The sequence below is a fragment of the Pongo pygmaeus genome, chromosome 2 (genome assembly GCF_028885625.2).
Source record: "Pongo pygmaeus isolate AG05252 chromosome 2, NHGRI_mPonPyg2-v2.0_pri, whole genome shotgun sequence".
In the NCBI taxonomy this organism is placed as follows: Eukaryota; Metazoa; Chordata; class Mammalia; order Primates; family Hominidae; genus Pongo; species Pongo pygmaeus.
The window spans coordinates 52,284,857-52,304,204 of record NC_085930.1 but is presented as its reverse complement, the minus strand read 5'-3'; the positions used below and the strand labels follow the sequence as shown (position 1 = coordinate 52,304,204).

Here is a 19,348-nt window from a genome sequence, read left to right as displayed (position 1 = left end):
TTTGGGTGGTAATGATGTGTTAATGTAGGTTCATTGATTGTAACAAGTGTACTGCCCTGGCGCAGGATGTAGACAGTGGCGGAAGCTGTGAATATGTGGGGAGGGGGTATATGGAAATCCTCTGTACTTTACACTCAATTTTTCGATGACTCTAAAGCAGCTCTAAAAAATAAAGTCTATATAGTTTTTTAAATGCTGTTTCTGCTTAGGTGGGTCTGGGATGGAGCCTGAGATTCTGCATTTCTAAGAAGCACCTAGGTGATGCTGATGCTGCTCCACCATACACTTTGAGTTTCGGTAGTAAAGGTGTAAATAACTTTAAAAAGAAAAAAGTGTTACTGAAGGACAGAGTGGCTTGTAGGGCAGCCACAGTGACTGTGCAAAACCTATTAGGAGGTTATTTCAGTAACTTACAGTAACTGATGATGTCTTTGATGAAAAGAATTGGATCAGAAGGGAGTTGATGGGTTGGAGACTGTGTACCATGTAAAATTAGTGAGGACTGCTCAACGGGAGTGTAGGTGTGAGTTGTGCATGGTCTGTGGGAGGCGAGATTCCGTGAATACAGTGGAGTAGGATTATAGAGGGCTTTATTCAGGGCAGAGATTTGCCACACTAGGCCTTCCTCTCCTGCCCTAGGTCAGGAAGCCACACCATGGCAGAGGTGTTCCCCCTCTCCTCCTGCCCAGCCACTGATACCCAGGGAAAGGGACTCCTCTTTCATGCATAGGGTGGAACCAGCCAGGCTCCTCTCCCCCTCTAGGCCTGCAGGCACTGTCTATGGGGGCAGAAATGCCTGACTTTATACTCCAGCAACTGGTGGCAGTAAGGCAGAGGCTCTAACAGGGCAGCCCTCAGAGGGGCCAATGTGGGCAGCTTTTCCTTCAGAGCTGGAGTCCTTTAAGAGAGGGTCAGGTCTAAGGAGAGGGGAAAGGCCTCCTGTAGGAGGAGGCAAGAGATGTAGGAAAAGCATTGCCAATAAGTTTATAGTCTGAGAACTCAGAGCTAGGAGAAAAGAGAATGCCCCAAAGTGCCACCATTCACAGAACACATCCTCCTCTCCCCGCAACACACACCACTATGCTGCTGGCCCAGGGATCCCATGAGCAGTGATTGTTGCCATCATCACCCTGACAACAGCTGTTCAAGTCCCTGAGCATTTTAAGGATATAAATACTGATTAGAAAGAGAACAAGTAAGGATCAGATGGTACAGAGTATATGAGCAGGGTCTAAACAGGTGAAAAAGTCAGGAACAGTGTGAACACCAGGAGACACAGGTCTCAAGCCTGCGGCTGCCAGAGGCAGCTCTGCCTGTCTCCTTTGTGTGGCTAGCACCTAGCCCAGGGCTGACACCAGCCCTGTCGGTGCTAGTTCACCTAATCAGACATTTAGAGGGGGGTCACTCCTGTTGGAAGAGTGTGCACAAACCAGGAACGGTAAAATCTCCAGGTGGTGAGACAATAGGTGACTTTCACGCTTTTCTATATCTTCCATTCTTTGTAAGAATGTTTATTTCATAGTCAGGGAAAATGTTTATTTAAAAAGCACACTTGTGTTTCCAGGGAGATCATGTATATCCCGTCATTTGGTGAGTTAAAAGATGTTGTGTCAACTGCTTCTCTCCCTTCTCCACCAGCAGTGGTGATGCAGCTCCCAGACCCCTGCGAGGGCAGCCTCTCTAACAGCTGCTGAGGTTGAACTCCCTGGGAGGGGCACTGCAGACTGGCCACTGCATCCCCCAGGCCTCCAGGCTGTGTGGAGAGGGTGGGGAAGACTCAGGTCTTCCTAGTATGGATTCTTTTTTTCCCTTCATGTTTTATTTGCAATGACATAAAATTCAACGTTTTAAAGTATACAATTCAGCCAGGCACAGTGGCTCACTCCTGTAATCCCAGCATTTTGGGAGGCTGAGGTGGGTGGATCACCTGAGGTCAGGAGTTTGAGACCAGCCTGGCCAACATGGTAAAACCCTGTCTCTACTAAAAATGCAAAAATTAACCACACAAGGTGACCCGTGCCTTTAATCCTAGCTACTCAGGAGGCTGAGGCAGGAGAATCTTTTGAACCCTGGAGGCGGAGGTTGCTGTGAGCCAAGATCATGCCACTGCACTCCAGCCTGGACAACAGAGTGAGACTCTGCCTCAGTAAATAAATAAATAAATAAATAAATAAATAAATAAAGTGTACAATTCAGTGGGTTTTAGTATATTTGCAATGTTGTGAAACCACCATCACTATCGAATTCCAGAAAGAAATGTTCTGGATGATGATGGAAATCATCATCCCAGAAGGAAACCTGCGCCTATTTGCAGCTACTCCTCATTCCCCTGTACCCCATCTCCTTGTAACCACTAATTTACTCTCTGTCTCTATGAATTTGCCTGTTCTGGACATTTCTTTTCTCTTCCTTTTTTTCCAGAATCCAGGTAAGAAAGAATATTCTGGACATTTCTTACAATATGTGGTTTTTCGTGACTATTTTCTTTCACTGAGCATTATGTCTTTCAGGTTCATCCATGTTGCGTATGTCTTAGTACTCCATTTGCTTTTGCGGCCAAATAATATTCTGAAATAATATTTTGTTGTAGATTGAGATCTATTTTTTCTTTTTGTAGCAATGGGGTTTTTGCTTTGTTGCCTAGGCTGGTCTCGATCTCCCGGGCTCAAGCAATCCACCCGCCTTGGCCAGCTCCCAAAGTGCTGGGATTACGGGTGCCTGGCCTAGGTGGAGCCCGTGAGAGGTCCAATTTTTTTTTTTGGAGACAGAGTCTTGCTCTGTCGCCCAAGCTGGAGTGCAGTGGCACAATCTCTGGCTCACAGCAAGCTCCGCCTCCCGGCTTCACGCCATTCTCCTGCCTCAGCCTCCCGAGTAGCTGGGACTACAGCTCATAAAAGTCCTCCACACAAAAATCAGCCCGCCACCATGCCTGGCTAATTTATTTTTTTTGTATTTTTAGTAGAGATGGGGTTTCACCGTGTTAGCCAGGATGATCTTCGATCTCCTGATCCACCTGCCTCGGCCTCCCAAAGTGCTGGGATTACAGGCGTGAGCCACCACGCCTGGCCGAGAGGTCCATTATTTGTCTAAAATTAGTGGTCTCTACACTTGTTGGCAAATAGCTTCCTCTCCTGGGTGGCTAGCAGTCCAGAGTTGAAGTGGTCAGAGTAGGAGGGTGGCCAAGGGGTCAGGAGAGGCAGAGGCTGAGGCCAGCACTGTTGAGTGTCCCCCTTGTGCCCTACAGGTGGGAAGTTTCCACGCATTCGCCAGAAGGCGAGCAGTGTTGCTGTCCATCTCTGCCTTCTCTCCACCTCCTCTCACAGCCTCTGGCCCTTTCTGACTGCTGCTGGGTAGAGATGCAGGATGGGCTCCCCATGCCAGCTATGGGCACTGAACTCAGTTCAAGAATCAGCCAGTTACCATGGTGATGCTGGTCCTATGGGGGTGTGGTTCAGCAAAGCAGGCTGTTGTGCATGAGAAAGAACAACCCCATTAAAAATCTGTAGAGCATTCTACAGTTAAGAAAGCACTTTACATCTGGTATCCTGTGATCGCTGTGATAATTATGTGAAGCAGGGAAGATAGTTATCTCGGTCTGTTTCGTGCTGCTATAACAGAATACCTGACATTGGGTAATTTAGAAAGAACACAGGTTTATTTCTTACTGTTCTGAAGGCTGGGAAGTCCAAGGTCAAGGGGCTCACATCTGATGAGGACCTTCGTGCTGCATCATCCCATGGCAGAGGATAGAAAGGCAGGAGAACACGCCCAAGACAGAGTGGGAAGGAGGCCAAAACCATCCTTTATAAGGAAGCCACTCCTGCTGTAGTGAACCCACTCCCAAGAAAATGGCATTAATCCATCCATGATGGCAGAATCTCCATGACCTAATCACCTTTTAACAGTCCCAATTCTCAACACTGTTGCACCCGGAATTAAATTTCCAACACAAAACCTTTAGGGGACACATTCAAATCATGCAATAGTATTATGACTGTTTTACAGAGATGGAACCTTAAGCCCAGAGAGGTTACCCAGCTTGCTCAAGGTTATGATTCTAATACACAGTGGATGGAGGCAGACCTCATTTCCTCATGCCTAGACATGCATTCAGCAAGTATTTACTGAGCACCTACTATGGGCCAGGCCCTGTTCTAGACACTGCAGATATGGCAGTGAACAAAGGAGGAAGCCTCTGCTCCATAGCTCCATACGTAATTATGTATCACATATACCTGTAAATATACATCACAGTTGTAAAAATACATATCAGCTGGAGACAAGCCTGAAGAGAAACAAATCAGGCAAAGAGACTAAAGAGTAGCAGGATGGAGGGGGGCAGGGAGGATGGCACTATTCAAGGAGAGTCAGGGAAGGCCTCTTTGACAAGGGGCCACGAGAGTAGATGTGAGCAAAGTGGGACCTGAACTGTGTGGATCTCTGGGGAAGACACTGGCTCCCTCTAATGTCCTAGGTACTGTGGAGGACTTTTATGAGCAGTATCTCATTTTGAATTCTTGCACCCACTGGGTTGGGTAGGTGTTACAATGCCCATTCAAAAATGGCAAAGCAAGCTCAGAAGTTCAACCAGGTTTGAGAGAGTAATATTGAGATTTCCAGGCACTGACTTTGCCCGCCAGTCACTGAAGCAGACAAAATCGTTAGAGACATTTCCGTTTCAACTGCTTTTTGTCCGTGTGTGATGGAGTCCTTAAAACAGACAAAATTGATATAAATTTGTTGGGCAATTTTTTTTTTCTTTTTATTATTATTATTATTATTATACTTTAGGCTCTATGGTACATGTGAGCAATGTGCAGGTAAGTTACATATGTATACATGTGCCATGCTGGTGCACTGCACCCACCAACTCGTCATCTAGCATTAGGTATATCTCCCAATGCTATCCCTCCCCCCTCCCCCCCCACAACAGTCCCCAGAATGTGATGTTCCCCTTCCTGTGTCCATGTGTTCTCATTGTTCAATTCCCACCTATGAGTGAGAATATGCGGCGTTTGGTTTTTTGTTCTTGCGATAGTTTACTGAGAATGATGATTTCCAATTTCATCCATGTCCCTACAAAGGACGTGAACTCATCATTTTTTATGGCTGCATAGTATTCCATGGTGTATACGTGTGTTGGGCAAATTTATAATGACTGTTTTCTGTCTCTGTGTGGTGGAACCCCAAAAACTGGGTTTTTTTTGTGTGTGTGCATTTCCAAATTGTTCGGAAGATTTTGGGTTCCTCTTTTTAGTCCCGTTCTTCCTCACGCTTACTCTCAGAAGGCTGGAAAAAAAATCCTCAGAAGCCATCACCAAAATTACATATTTCCCTTTCAGCTATGCTTACGCTTTTGCTAACATCACCACATACCAAAATCAGTGAGAAAAAAAGATTCTTTTTTGGTAGGAATGAATAGTTCAGTGGGGAAAGACCCTATTATTGGGAGGCCCAGATAAGTGAGTTGCTGTCTGTCTGGCCCATAGCAAGACCAGAGTGCTATATATCTGACATAACCCTTGAGTGAAATGAAAGGTAAGAGTTGACAGTGGGAGGAGAGAGAAAGAAAAAATGGAAACTTACAGAAGACCTGCTATGTCCTTGGGACTTTTTATTTACATCATTTAATTGAGCTGAATTTTCCAATGATCCCAAGGGGTGGGTGTCATACCTATTTAGAGATGAAGAAACAGATGAAACAGCAAGCGGCTGAGCTGGGACTAGAATCCAAGTCAATGGAGATGGATAGCCCATGTTCCTTCTACGTCTCATTTTGCTTTCCTTGCAACACTAGGAGTGTCTGGGTAGTCATTTGATCTTTAGCTAATATAGCTTCACTTTGAAATATGCTCCCTTCAAGTACGTCTTTTTATTTCTTCCTTTCTTTCAGTTATATTCCCTAAAGCAGGGGCTGGCAACATTCCACACAATTGCTGAAGAGGTGCCTGGACCATTCCGCATTACCTCACTTTGCTATGCAAATACCCATCATCACAAAACTCTCTTGTTCAGTGCTGTGGTGGGGCCGTATCCAGTCTGACAGAGGCCTGAGAATGGCTGGTGAGATGGAAAGGTGCTAGTGCCCCATGATCCTGCTATCTAAGAAGATAGAGGGCTTGGAAATGAAGTCCCTGGACATGGGTCTCCCTAAGAGGATCTGTGTGGCTCCAGGGGCTACAGGGCCCAGAAGGCACAGTACGACAGCACTGGGCAGGGGGCACTGGAGCCTTAGAGGGATGCTGCTTTTAGGTCCTACAGCCTAGGAAGAATGACCATGCCTTCTAAACCAAAAATCAGAAAATACAGCCTGCTAAGGAATTTTGGTGCTATTGACACAGAGACTAGTTTAGATATTGATATGCCAATATTTCTTGGTTATATGGATGGAGAAGTGAACAGAATACTTTAAATAAAAACTCTTTTAGCAAATCCAGGCTGGAGGGTAACTGTATGGCATGGACTGCAGATAGCCAAAGAGATAAAGGCAGGATATAGGATCCATTTAGGGTACCTGAAGATGGTAGAAATAGTCGAAAGGTATAAGCATGGGAGTCATTTCAGCCTGGAACCATGGGATCAATCAGGCTTGGAAAGAAAGGGACTCTGTTTCTTATTTATTTATTTATTTATTTTGAGGTGGAATCTCACTCTGTCGCCCAAGCTGGAGTGCAGTGGTGTGATCTTGGCTCGCTGCAACCTCTGCCTCCCGGGTTCAAGTGATTCTCCTGCCTCAGCCTCCTAAGTAGCTGGAATTACAGGTGTGTCCCAACATGCCCGGCTAATTTTTTTGTATTTTTAGTAGAGATGGGGTTTCACCATGTTGATCAAGCTGGTCTCAAACTCCTGACCTCATGATCCGCCCACCTCAGCCTCCCAAAGTGCTGGGATTACAGGCTTGAGCCACGATACCCAGCCTGGGACTCTGTTTCTTATAGCAAGAGGGCTCAGTGGTAGGGCTGGACTGGGGTGGGTGGGGACAGTGTTGGCTTAACTTACTGACCGTGGCCTAAAACTGAAGAAATTGGTAAACAAGAAGAATGGCCCTAAAAGCCTGGGCCAGAAAGAAAAAAATGTGTAAAACTGGGGCAGTTTCTTTTCCTCAGCTCAGTTTCCTCATTTGTAAGATAAGGCCACGAGAATGAATGATCATGGAAGTCCCTTCCAGATCTCACATTCTTTACTATGACTTTCATATCCCCTGGGGCTGAGTACATTGTTTAACCCATGGTTGGCACTTATATCCAGGTCTTCTCAGGGGACCAGTGGACTTTCTCCCTCACTAGGGATCCCTGTCTCTGTCCCCAACTCCTGGCCCATAGGCATCTGGTTATATACATAAGACAAGCAGGTGCCTTTCCATATTTCTGAATGCTTACGATGTCTCGTCATGCTAGGTGTGGTGGCTCACACTTGTAATCCCAGCATTTTGGAAGGCTGAGGTGGGAGGATCACCTGAGATCAGGAGTTTGAGACCAGCCTGGCAAACATGGTGGAAACCCTGTCTCTACTAAAAATACAAAAATTAGCTGGGCATGATGGCAGCCCATAATCCCAGCTACTTGGGAGGCTGAGGCAGGAGAACTGCTTGAACCTGGGGGTGGAGGTTGCAGTGAGCTGAGATCATGCCACTTCACTCCAGCCTGGGCAAAAGAACAAGACTCCGTCTCAAAAAAAAAAAAAAAAAAAAAAAGAAAAAGAAAAAAGAAAGAAAGATGTGTCGTCTTATGGAGATGCAGGGAAGGGGAAGATTCTGGATAACTCTCGAAAGATAACGTCACTGGAAGAGCTTTACTCATTTGGTGGGGTGTTGAACTGGATGTAGCAGCAGCACACAGTGGTATGTGTAGGTGGAAAAATAAGGCAATTTGCTTGTCAGTATATCAATAGTTACATCAAAGGTGTAAGGTGGCTGCTAATATACTGAATTCAACTTTAGGCTGCAAACATAGCTTTAGGTAAAGGAAGTGACAACCCAGTTCTACTCTGAGCCAATCACACAGTGGATGTCTGGAATGTTAGATTTAGTGACTTTGCTCTCTCAAAAAAATATACACACAAATCAGACTGTATAGTGAGGAAACTGATGGTACTCACTTTCAGTACATCAATAAGGAACAGGGGCAGATGGGAACCTGCAGAACTATCTGAGAGAGGATATAAGTATCCTCAGATATCTGCAAGTCTTGTTACGTAAGAAGAATGAGATGTGTTTTGTAATGCATGTAGAAGCTAGAGGGAAACAGACTTCAACATAAAGCAAAGCAAAACTTCCTCAGTCAAATTGTCCAAAGATGAAATCAAAAGCCTTAGAAGTTAGTAAATTCCCCACCCCCTTGGAGAAAGGAGAATGGGATTCATATTTGGTGTGTGTCTAGGCACTGAATTACAGTATGTGCTTGCCGTAAATTATCTCATTTAATCCTCATAATAACCAATGTGAAGACTGGGGTTCAGAGAAGTAAAGTAAGTTGCTTAAGGTCACACAGCTACTGTGGATTTTATTGAATAAAAAAAGCCCATGTTCTTTCTACACCAACAACCAGGAGCCTCTAGGCAAGGATGTTAGCAGGGTGCACTTAGTCATGATTGCCTTTAAGGTAGGTAGGGAAGTAGGCAGTCCTGAGAGCTTTAAATCCTAAGTCACTCAAGGGAAAAGAGGAGGAATCAGGATGTGTATTAAGGTGACAGATGAAGGTTTTATTCCTGTGCCAAGCCAGTGAAGTCACATGAAATGGATTGTCTTTAGCTCACTTAATCTGGATAAAATTTATTCTTAGATTTTTCCCATGGTTAAATGCAGTTCTGCAGTTTAAATGAATGCGTGTACATGTGCATATCTGTGTGTGTGTGTGCGTGTGTGTGTGTTGTTGTTGCATCACGTGATTGTGGGGAGAGGGGCTGTAGGAGAAACGCAAGGGAAAAGGCGGTGAGCATCAGAGACTAGGTCTTTATAGTGAAATTCTTCCTTATTTCTCAAGGCAGTAGTAGCTGAAAATTACCTAATCAAGTGACCAGGAAACAGAGCCAAGAAGGAGGCCTTCTGTAAGTGAGAATTCATGAATAATGAAGATTGATTATATTCCCTACCTATTTAAAATATGGCCCTCTTTTTTCTTCTTAGTTGACCTTATCTCCCTCCCTTATTCTTCGTCATGACTGCAGAATCGTAGGCCCTTGGAATCTCAGGCTGACCTGCCCTGTCCTAGACTTCCTGAACCTCTCAATCTCTCAGTTGTCTCAGCTGCAAAATGGGGAAAATAATACATATCTTGTGGGGTTGTTGTGGGATTAAATGACATAGCACCTGTCCCCTCCATAAAGCCATCACAGAGGAAGCAAAAAAAGGAAATAGTATGAAGAGTAATTCAATATAGGCTATCTAGACAGAGGTGGGCAGCAGCACCTTGCCCTCCTCCACCACCACTGTACCCAGAACCTTAGTCAGGACTGACTTCTCTTGGGGGTGGTATTGTGTTAGGTAAACCAAATAAGTAATAGGACTAAAAATTGCCTGCTGTGAGAGAAGGTTCATATGCTCCTAAATCTTGCCTGTCATTGGAAAATTCTCAAGAAAAAGGAAGGGGATAGGTTATGTTATAATATTGGTCCATGAGTCCGATTTTAGTCATTTGTCTTCATTGTTTTCGAAACCAAATTTAGTTTTTATGCAATCACATTTAGTTTTTCTAGATAGTGACTTCCAAAACCTTTAACAAGCATTGCGGGTGCAACTGCTATAGAAAACACTATTGAGGTTCCTCAAAAAATTAAAAATAGAACTACCATATGACCCCCAAATTCCATATATCCATAAGAATTGAAAGCAGGGTCTTGAAGAGATATTTGCACACCCATGTTCATAGCAGCACAGTAGCCAGGAGGTGGGAAGCAAGCCAAATGTCCATCTACAGATGAATGGGCAAACAAAATGTGGGGGGGGGTGTGTGTGTAATATTATTCATTATCCTTATGATCATATCATTACCATTCCAAAGGAAGGAAATCCTATCATATGCTACAACGTGAATGAACCTTGAGTGCATCGAGCTAAGTGAAATAAGCCAATCATAAACAGGCTGTTACTGTATGATTCTATTTCTACGAGATATTTAAAGTAGCCAAATTCATACAAACAAACAGAATGGCAATTGCCATAGGCTGAGGGGAGAGGGGAAAAGGGGAGTTGTTTAATGGGCATAGAGTTTCAGATTTGCAAAATGAAAATTTCTAGAGATCTGTTTCACAACAATGTGAATATACTTGACATTACTGAACTGTATGTACACTTAAAAATCAATAAGATGATAAGTTCTATGTTATGTGTTTGTTTGTTTGTTTGGAGACAGAGTTTTGCTTTTGTTGCCCAGGCTGGGGTGCAATCTCAGCTTACTGCAACCTTCGCCTCCTGGGTTCAAGTGATTCTCCTGCCTCAGCCTCCCGAGTAGCTGGGATTACTACACCCGCCACCAGACCCGGCTAATTTTTTGTATTTTTAGTAGAGACAGAGTTTCACCATGTTGGCCCGGCTAGTCTCGAACTCCTGACCTCAAGTGATCTGCCTGCCTCGGCCTCCCAAAGTGCTGGGATTACAGGCGTGAGCCACCACGCCCAGCCTGTTATGTATTTTTTACCATAATTTTTAAAAAATGAAGAGAAAAAAAGCATTGAGGACCCAGAAAATCAAACTGGATTGATGCTTAGTCACTAGACACAACACCCTAAGTTCTGTTACTGCCGACTTTGGATTCTTGACTGTGCAGGAATCTATATTTAATAAATATACAATCTTGTTCTGTTTGCCTCTCCATAGGTGTTATCCACGTGACCAAGGAAGTGAAAGAAGTGGCAACGCTGTCCTGTGGTCACAATGTTTCTGTTGAAGAGCTGGCACAAACTCGCATCTACTGGCAAAAGGAGAAGAAAATGGTGCTGACTATGATGTCTGGGGACATGAATATATGGCCCGAGTACAAGAACCGGACCATCTTTGATATCACTAATAACCTCTCCATTGTGATCCTGGCTCTGCGCCCATCTGACGAGGGCACATATGAGTGTGTTGTTCTGAAGTATGAAAAAGACGCTTTCAAGCGGGAACACCTGGCTGAAGTGACGTTATCGGTCAAAGGTTGGTGGGATTTTCTGATTTTACTCTAGGCCGGCAGATTCTTAATGCCCTTAAAGACACATGGCTATTGATTTAGGTGAAAATTTTACCAAAGAGGGATGTATCTCACTTCATTTCTTGGAGTTAAGTCTCTAGTTGTATGATAAACTCTAACTGGTTTCTAAAGATGTCCTGGAAATATCTGTTAATGTGCATTTATTGTTCTTTGACAATCCAAGTTCATGATAATCATCCTGGGGCACTATAATGACCTAAAGAGCCTCTCAATCACCAAGGGGTATCTTTGATTTGATGTAGCCTTACTACTAACTGCACTTGACCCAGAAATATATGCCTGTGAAAGTATGCTGAAAAGGTAACGGGGCTGGGTATGGTGGCTTATGCCTGTAATCTCAGCACTTTGGGAGGCCAAGGCAGGCAGATCACTTGAGGTCATGAGTTTAAGACCAGCCTGGCCAACATGGCAAAACTCTGTCTCTACCAAATATACAAAAACTAGCCAGATGTAGTGGCGCATTCCTGTAATCCCAGCTACTCTGGAGGCTGAGGCAGGGAATCGCTTGAACCTGGGAGGCGGAGGTTGCAATGAGCCGAGATTGCACCACTGCACTCCAGCCTGGGCGACAAAGCAAGACTCCATGTCAAAAAAAAAAAAAGAACAATGGAGGCATAAATCTTTTTCAGGTAGTATGTGAATGTCTATTACTATGGCTATCTTACTATTATATTCTAATATTTTCAAAGTGATAATTTACTTATTGCATATTTGAAGCTCTAATCTAGCAGTCAGTCCTGAAAAGTTAGATGTTAGAGAATTGGGCCAGGTGCGGTGGCTCAAGCCTGTCATCCCAGCACTTTGGGAGGCCCAGGTGGGTGGATGGCTTGAGCTCAGGAGTTTGAGACCAGCCTGCCCAACATGGTGGAACTCCATCTCTACTAAAAATACAAAAATTAGCCAGGGACGTTGTGGCTACTCAGGAGGCTGAGGCAGGAGAATCACTTGAACCTGGGAGGCAGAGGTTGCAGTGAGCAGAGATGGTGCCACTGCATTCCAGCCTTGGTGACAGAGCAAAGACTGTTTCAAAACAAAAAGCAGACTACAGAGGAGGGTGAGCATTTCCCTAGTGGTAGAGACTCTGTTTTAAAAAAAAAAGTTAGAGAATTGGATGCATAATTAATTCCTGCCACAAGGAAAAAAACTAATTTATGAATCAAAGCCCTGTTTATGTACCTACTGTGGAAGGCAAGCATTTCTGGTCTCGGAAAGAAAGGACCCTTGCTTTTGCAATCGCCCAAGGGGTTTACCTCGCCTGCTGCCTAGATAGAGCCGATTCATCAAGACAGGGGAATTGCAACAGAGAAAGAGTAATTCACGCACAACCAGCTGTGCGGGAGACAGGAGTTTTATTATTACTCAAATCAGTCTCTCCAAGCATCTGGGGAGCAGAGTTTTTAAGGATAACTAGGTGGGTCGGGGGAAGCCAGTGAGCTGGGAGTGCTGATTTGTCAGGGATGATATCATAGGGAGTTGAAGCTGTCTTCTTGCACTGGGTGGGGGGCCACAAGATCAGATGAGTCAGTTTATTGATCTGGGTGGTGCCAGCTGATCCATCAAGTGCAGGGGCTGCAAAATAGCTCAAGCACTGATCTTAGGAGCAGTTTAGGGAGGGTCAGAATCTCATAGCATCCAGCTTTATGACTCCTAAACCATAATTTCTAATCTTGTGGCTGTTAGTCCTACAAAGGCAATCTACTCCCCAGGCAAGAAGGAGGTCTGCTTTGGGAAAGGGCTGTTACCATCTTTGTTTAAACTATAAACTATAAACTAAGTTTCTACCAAAGTTAGTTCAGCCTACACCCAGGAATGAACAAAGACAGCTTGGAGGTTAGAAGCAAGATGGAGTCAGTTAAGTTAGATCTCTTTCACTGTCTCAGTCATAATTTTGCAAAGGGGGTTTCACTTTAATCACAGTATAACACAGGATACTGAAGGAGCCAGAGCTCTTTTTGAGAAATTGTAACCCTGAGCCATTTTCTCACAGTTGAAATTTGAACATATTTCTTTTTTCCCCTGGGACTTGAGCCTATAGTGAAAACCAAATTTCTTACTTAATAAAACGTAATGATTAACCTTGATAATAGATAACTTCAGCGGATCCTTAGTGAATTCCTTACTGTTCTTCTTTGTTTTGATCATTAGCTATGAATCTTTACTTGTGACATCCAGATCACACCTGAAGTTTTGGGGAGTAAGCCAAAGTTACATGGAACTATCTTAAACTTCACTCAGTGTTTTCTCTGCTGTTGGATAGAATAAATTATTATATGGTGATGTGATTTGAGGGGTACTAAGAAGCCTACCTCTTCCACAATTTTTACCTGCATTGACTCCTGAAATTCTCATCATCATAGCCATTCGTGCTAGTTTCTCCATTTTCCTCCTAAAAGATCCCTGTTAAAATGAAAATGTGTTTCTTGGGGTGGGGGGTGGGGGTGGCACCACAAATATATTAGCCTGTATTAGTTAATTACATTAGGTACGTAGTCCTCTAATGGACTACCCAGAGAGAAGTAGACTCAGGTCAGGTGAATTTGAATAGAAAGATAAAGAAGAAAATCCAAGAGTGAGAAAAGGAAACATTTCAAGGGGGGCAGGCCCTATTAGCAGATTACTGTAAGAGACCAAGGACAGCTAAGGGGACAATGTGAGATTTCTGGGATACTCAGAACCGAGGGTGTGGGGGTGGACAAAATCCAGTAAAGGGAAGACAAAAAGGTCACTTGCTTAATTTTACTGAGAAGCATTCTGAATTTTCCAATTGAGTCAAAGCAGTGCTTCTCAAATGCTTATATGCCTATGAGTCATTTGAGGGTCTTGTTAAAAATGCAGATTTAAGTTCAGGAGGTCTGGGGTTTGGATCTGAGATTCTGCACCTCTAACAAGCTCTCAGGTGATGCCTGTGCTGCTGTGGAGGACCACAATTTGAGAAGCAAGGAATTAAGCTCTCATTTGGCTAGAGTGACCAGTTATCCTCTTTGCTCAGAACCAAAGGGTTTATTTGGAGCACAAGATTTTTGGTGCTAAAACTGGGAAAGTCTCAGGCAAATAGAACAAGTTGGTTATCCTATATTTGTCTAAGATTGCACAATGGTAATATAATATCAGCACAGCCATATGAAAACCTCCATTAACTGGCATGTTTGAGAACTAGCTACATTAGTTAACAGCTTAACTAGGTTAATGGATTTTTCCTCCTAAAACGTGTGCACCTATTCCTTTCCTCGTAAGACATTCTTACCCTTTCCTATTAAGAGTGGTAAAAATTGGGTTAACTAATTAAAATGAGATACAAAGGTCACAGTCTTACAACGTCTTTGATTGTTCACAATCTCACAAGACCTTAGGAGTAGTTACCCTAAACAGATCACCTTAGAAAAAAGGTGGGAGATGGAGTTTAGGCTGTTCTAAGCCAGGAAAGATTTTCAAACTTTTTTTTTTTGAGATGGAGTCTCTTACTCTGTCACCCAGGCTAGAATGCAGTGGTGTGATCTCAGGTCACTGCAGCCTCTGCCTCCTGGGTTCAAGCGATTCTCCTGTCTCAGCCTCCGAACTAGCTGGGACTACAGGCATGTGCCACCACGCCCGGCTAATTTTTTATTTTTAGTAGAGACAAGGTTTCACCATGTTGTCCAGGGTGGTCTCAAACTCCTGACCTCAAGCGATCCTCCTGCCTTGACCTCCCAAAGTGCTAGGATTACAGGCATGAGCCAGCACGCCTGGCCTTGAAAAGATTTTTAATACAATTCCTGGTACGAGTGGCATTCCTGTAGGTTATTTCCCAGAAAAGCAGAGCACAGAAATGAACATGAATCATATTAATAATTTAGGATATGAGTTTTTGGATTTGTTATTCCTAGTTATAACACAAAACATATTGATGTTATAAGAAACAGAGAATATTCTAGATGTCAGCTGCCTGTGTCATGAGTCGATCTTATAGGATAAATTAATAAGTGGGAAATAACAATGCCAACTAAAAATGGCTCAGGAACATATCAAACTTCATTTAGGGACAGGGTTCATTGAAAAAAAAAAAAAAGGTAACTTCACCTCCAACCAAATCCAACTTTTCCTCTTTCCTGGCAATTATAATCATTTGTCATGGCTTCCCTTTATCCTCATTATTCTAGGTGCCACAAGGCATTCCTGGAAGTGTTTGCCTGGCAACCTGATTTAAATGAGGGGGCTTACCTAAGAGAGGATAAATTCAAGACCCACTTAAATATAGCTATCATTGGCTGGGTGTGGTGGCTCACGCCTGTAATCCCAGCACTTTGGGAGGCCAAGGCTGGTGGATCACGAGGTCAGGAGATTGAGACCATCCTGGCTAACACAGTGAAACCCCATCTCTACTAAAAATACAAGAAATTAGATGGGCGTGGTGGTGTGCGCCTGTAGTCCCAGCTACTGTGGAGGCTGAGGCAGGAGAATCGTTTGAACTTAGGAGGCGGAGGTTGTAGTAAGCCAAGATGGTGCCACTGCACTCCAGCCTGGGCAACAGAGTGAGACTATTTAGTTTCCTGTGTGTCAGGCTCTGTGCTAAGTGATTTCTATGAATGATGTCATTTAATTCTTACAACCCTGGGTATTAGTGTCCCTATCTTATAGATGAGTAAACTAAGACTAAAGGTGGGTAAGTTATTGACCCAGGGTCACAAGGCAGAACTGGTTTTAAAACCTGCTCTTGATGACCATATGCTACATGACATCTCTGTGGAGCTCAGAATTCTGAAAAGAAAGCTAACTCTATGGGGAGATTGAATCCCTACATTCATGCTAAGAAGCCAAACTCTTTATGTGTAAGAATAAGTGACGAAGCGCTAGGGTATCTTTCTCCTATGTTCTCTGCATTTATTTTCCTGTACTTTGTACTTCAGTATCTTATGGGGATCAAATATATAAATGAAAGAGTGCCTCAAGTGTCTTGGAGGAATGCTAGGAAGGCCTTCCTGTCCCTTTAAGGCATATAAAAATAGTAAGAAAAACAATAAAGTGTGGTGAATGAGGTTATAGGCTCAATGTTGTAGTTTGGATATAGGTATCTCTGAGTAAAAGACTACTTTTTTTTTTTTTAAATTTCAACCAGGTATTTAATTGGTCTGGCAACTGCACAATATACAAATTTCTGAAAGGCATCTCCTGTTTGAAAGCTAGCATAGCTTCATCCCAGTAATTAATTCGGACAAATATATAGAACACCAAGAAGTCATAAATTATGCATGGAAGACTCCCAAGTCAATTAACAACTAAACTCAATCTATACAGCTTTCTATTTTTCAGGCTTCCATATGCATATTAAATAAATAAACAGCATGTCTACTATCAAAATAATTTAAAAATTCAAATGAATTCAAATAAATTTATTCAAATAAATTTCAATGATATTTTCAAATGAAAATATTACTGATGTGGTTCACAGTTTTTCTTCTCACCTAAAATAAAGAGCTTTGCCCATGGTCTCAGGACAGAATAAAGAGAGGGGAAAACCCATCCAGAAATAAGTATGCAAATTAAAAAATACTGGTCATGGGTGTTTTTTTGGGGGGATGGGGTGTTGGTGAGACTCAGGAGAAGCAAAAGCTCATGACTATAGTTCAATGCCTGCCTCCCACTCACACGCACACAATGCCCCCTCAAAAGGCAGGTCACAGGTTTGAAAATTAGGCAGCATTTTCCTTTCTCCAAGATCTCCTCTCCTTGACCAGATTTATGTTTTCTCTCTCCCCATCTAGACCCTTTCCAAATGAAAGTTCTATGTTAGGCAAAGCCTTCTCTATGTATTGAGTTTAGGTAGCCAGAGAGAAAAGGGAAACACAACTTCATGGAGCCCTTACCTGTATCAGACTTAAGAGTCAATGTTCAAAAGATAAGGCCAGAAAGGAGGACATGAGAAACCATTCTCAAGAGCAAGGGGTAGGCCCCTCATGTAAAAGACGACCTTTTAAAAAGCAAGGAAATGCTAACGACAAATTTATGATAGTGATAGTGATTACCTTAGGTAAGGGAAAGAGAGGGACAGAATAGGTGACATCATACCAGCAGATTTACCTAAGTTACTGTCAGTGTTTTGGGTCTCAAGTTGGATGGTGGGTTTTCAGGTGTTCGCTATAGTTTAGTAAATAAATAGATGACATAGAAGAAAGCCACTTGTGTACCTCAAGCATCAGGAAGAAAAGAAGAGAAGAGAAGGGAAAGGAAAGAAAGAAAGGCAAGGTCAAGAAAAGACAGGCTCTGGTGTCAGACAGATTTGAATTCCGCCATTACTGGTTAGTTATAATTTCTCTAAACCTCAGTTTGATTACTTATAAAATGGAAATTATATTAGGTTAAATCATATGAAATTACTGATCTTTGACCTTTTTAGATCTACAACCTACCTCTCTAGGGTTTCTGTGAGGACAAAATGAGATAAGGTCCAGACCTAACAAACAAGAGCTCAGTAAACATTGTCTATTATTCTTCTCTTCATCTCTTACAATTGCAAGTACTCTGGCAACATTTATTCACACGAACCTACTTCTCCTTTCTCTAATAAGTGCCCTCCTATCTCCATCAAAAGTGGCAAAGAATTGATATAACCAATTCAAATCAAAGTTAGTCTTTGGATTATATGTAACTATTAATGATTAATGGGAAGTGGCAAATTATATCTCATTTTATCATTCTTGTTTTGTTTTGTTGTTTTTGAGATGAAGTCTTGCTCTTTTGCCCAGGCTGGAGTGAAATCGTACGATCTCGGCTCACTGCAATCTCCACCCTCTGGGTTCAAGCCATTCTCTTGCCTCAGCCTCCCAAGTAGCTGGGATTACAGGCGCCTGCCACCACGCCTAGTTAATTTATGTATTTTCGGTAGAGACGGGGTTTTGCCATGTTGGCCAGGCTGGTCTCAAACTCCTGACTTCAGGTGTTCCACCTGCCTCGGCCTCCCAAAGTGCTGGGATTACAGGCGTGAGCCACTGCATCTGGCCTTTATCAATTCTTATTAAAGCTAGAAAATTATTTAAAAATAAACCTCTACACACATAGGTTTGTAACTATATGTAATTATATATTCTTGTTCTTTCTTTAGCTGACTTCCCTACACCTAGTATATCTGACTTTGAAATTCCAACTTCTAATATTAGAAGGATAATTTGCTCAACCTCTGGAGGTTTTCCAGAGCCTCACCTCTCCTGGTTGGAAAATGGAGAAGAATTAAATGCCATCAGCACAACAGTTTCCCAAGATCCTGAAACTGAGCTCTATGCTGTTAGCAGCAAACTGGATTTCAATATGACAACCAACCACAGCTTCATGTGTCTCATCAAGTATGGACATTTAAGAGTGAATCAGACCTTCAACTGGAATACACGTAAGTGACATTGTTCTGGGGAGTTTCTACTATATCAAATCTAAAAAGACAATATAGTCATGTGTCATTTAATGATGCGGATACATTTTGAGAAATGCATCATAAGGTAATTCTGTCATTGTCTGAACATCAGAGTGTATTTACATAAACCTAGATGGTACAGCCTACTGCACACCTAGGCTACATGGTACAGCCTACTGCAAACCTAGGCTACATGGTACAGCCTAGTGCTCTGAGGCTACACACCTGTACAGCATGTTACTATACTGAATACATAGGCAGTTGTAACACAGTATTTGTGTATCTAAGCATATGTAAACATAGGAAAGGTACAGTAAAAATACGGTATTATAATTTTATGGGACTACCATCATATATGCGGAATGTCATTGAAAACGTTACATGGCACATTACTGTAACTCAGCTGGATACATTTTAGAATTGTCATATTTACTTTGATAGTATTTTATAGTGTTTTTAGATACACAAATGACATGTGCTATTATGACTTATTAAAGTCACTGTGAGGCTGGGCACAGTGGCTCACGCCTGTAATCCCAGCACTTTGGGAGGCTGAAGTGGGAGGATCACTTGAGCCCAGGAGTTCAAGACCAGCCTGGGAAGCATGAGACTCTGACTCTACAAAACATTTAAAAAATTAGCCAGGCTTGGTGGCACACATGTGTAGTCCTAGGTACTTGGGAGGGTAAGGTGGGTGGCTTACTTGAGCCCAGGTGTTCAAAGTTGCAGTGAGCTATGATCATGCCACTAGGCTCCAGCCTAGGCAACAGAGTGAGACCCTGTC

The 19,348-nt window shown here is 43.0% G+C and overlaps 1 protein-coding gene across 2 annotated transcripts in view; it reads left to right on the top strand.

Moving 5' to 3' along the window:
- Positions 1-19,348, top strand: part of CD80 (CD80 molecule) — a 35,969-nt gene that overhangs the window by 4,567 nt on the left and 12,054 nt on the right. For both annotated transcript variants that reach the window (XM_054481292.2, XM_054481293.2), the window contains exons 3-4: positions 10,814-11,131; positions 18,262-18,543. In XM_054481292.2, coding sequence (XP_054337267.1) covers positions 10,814-11,131; positions 18,262-18,543 — 600 coding nt within the window. The remainder of the gene's footprint in view (positions 1-10,813; positions 11,132-18,261; positions 18,544-19,348) is intronic.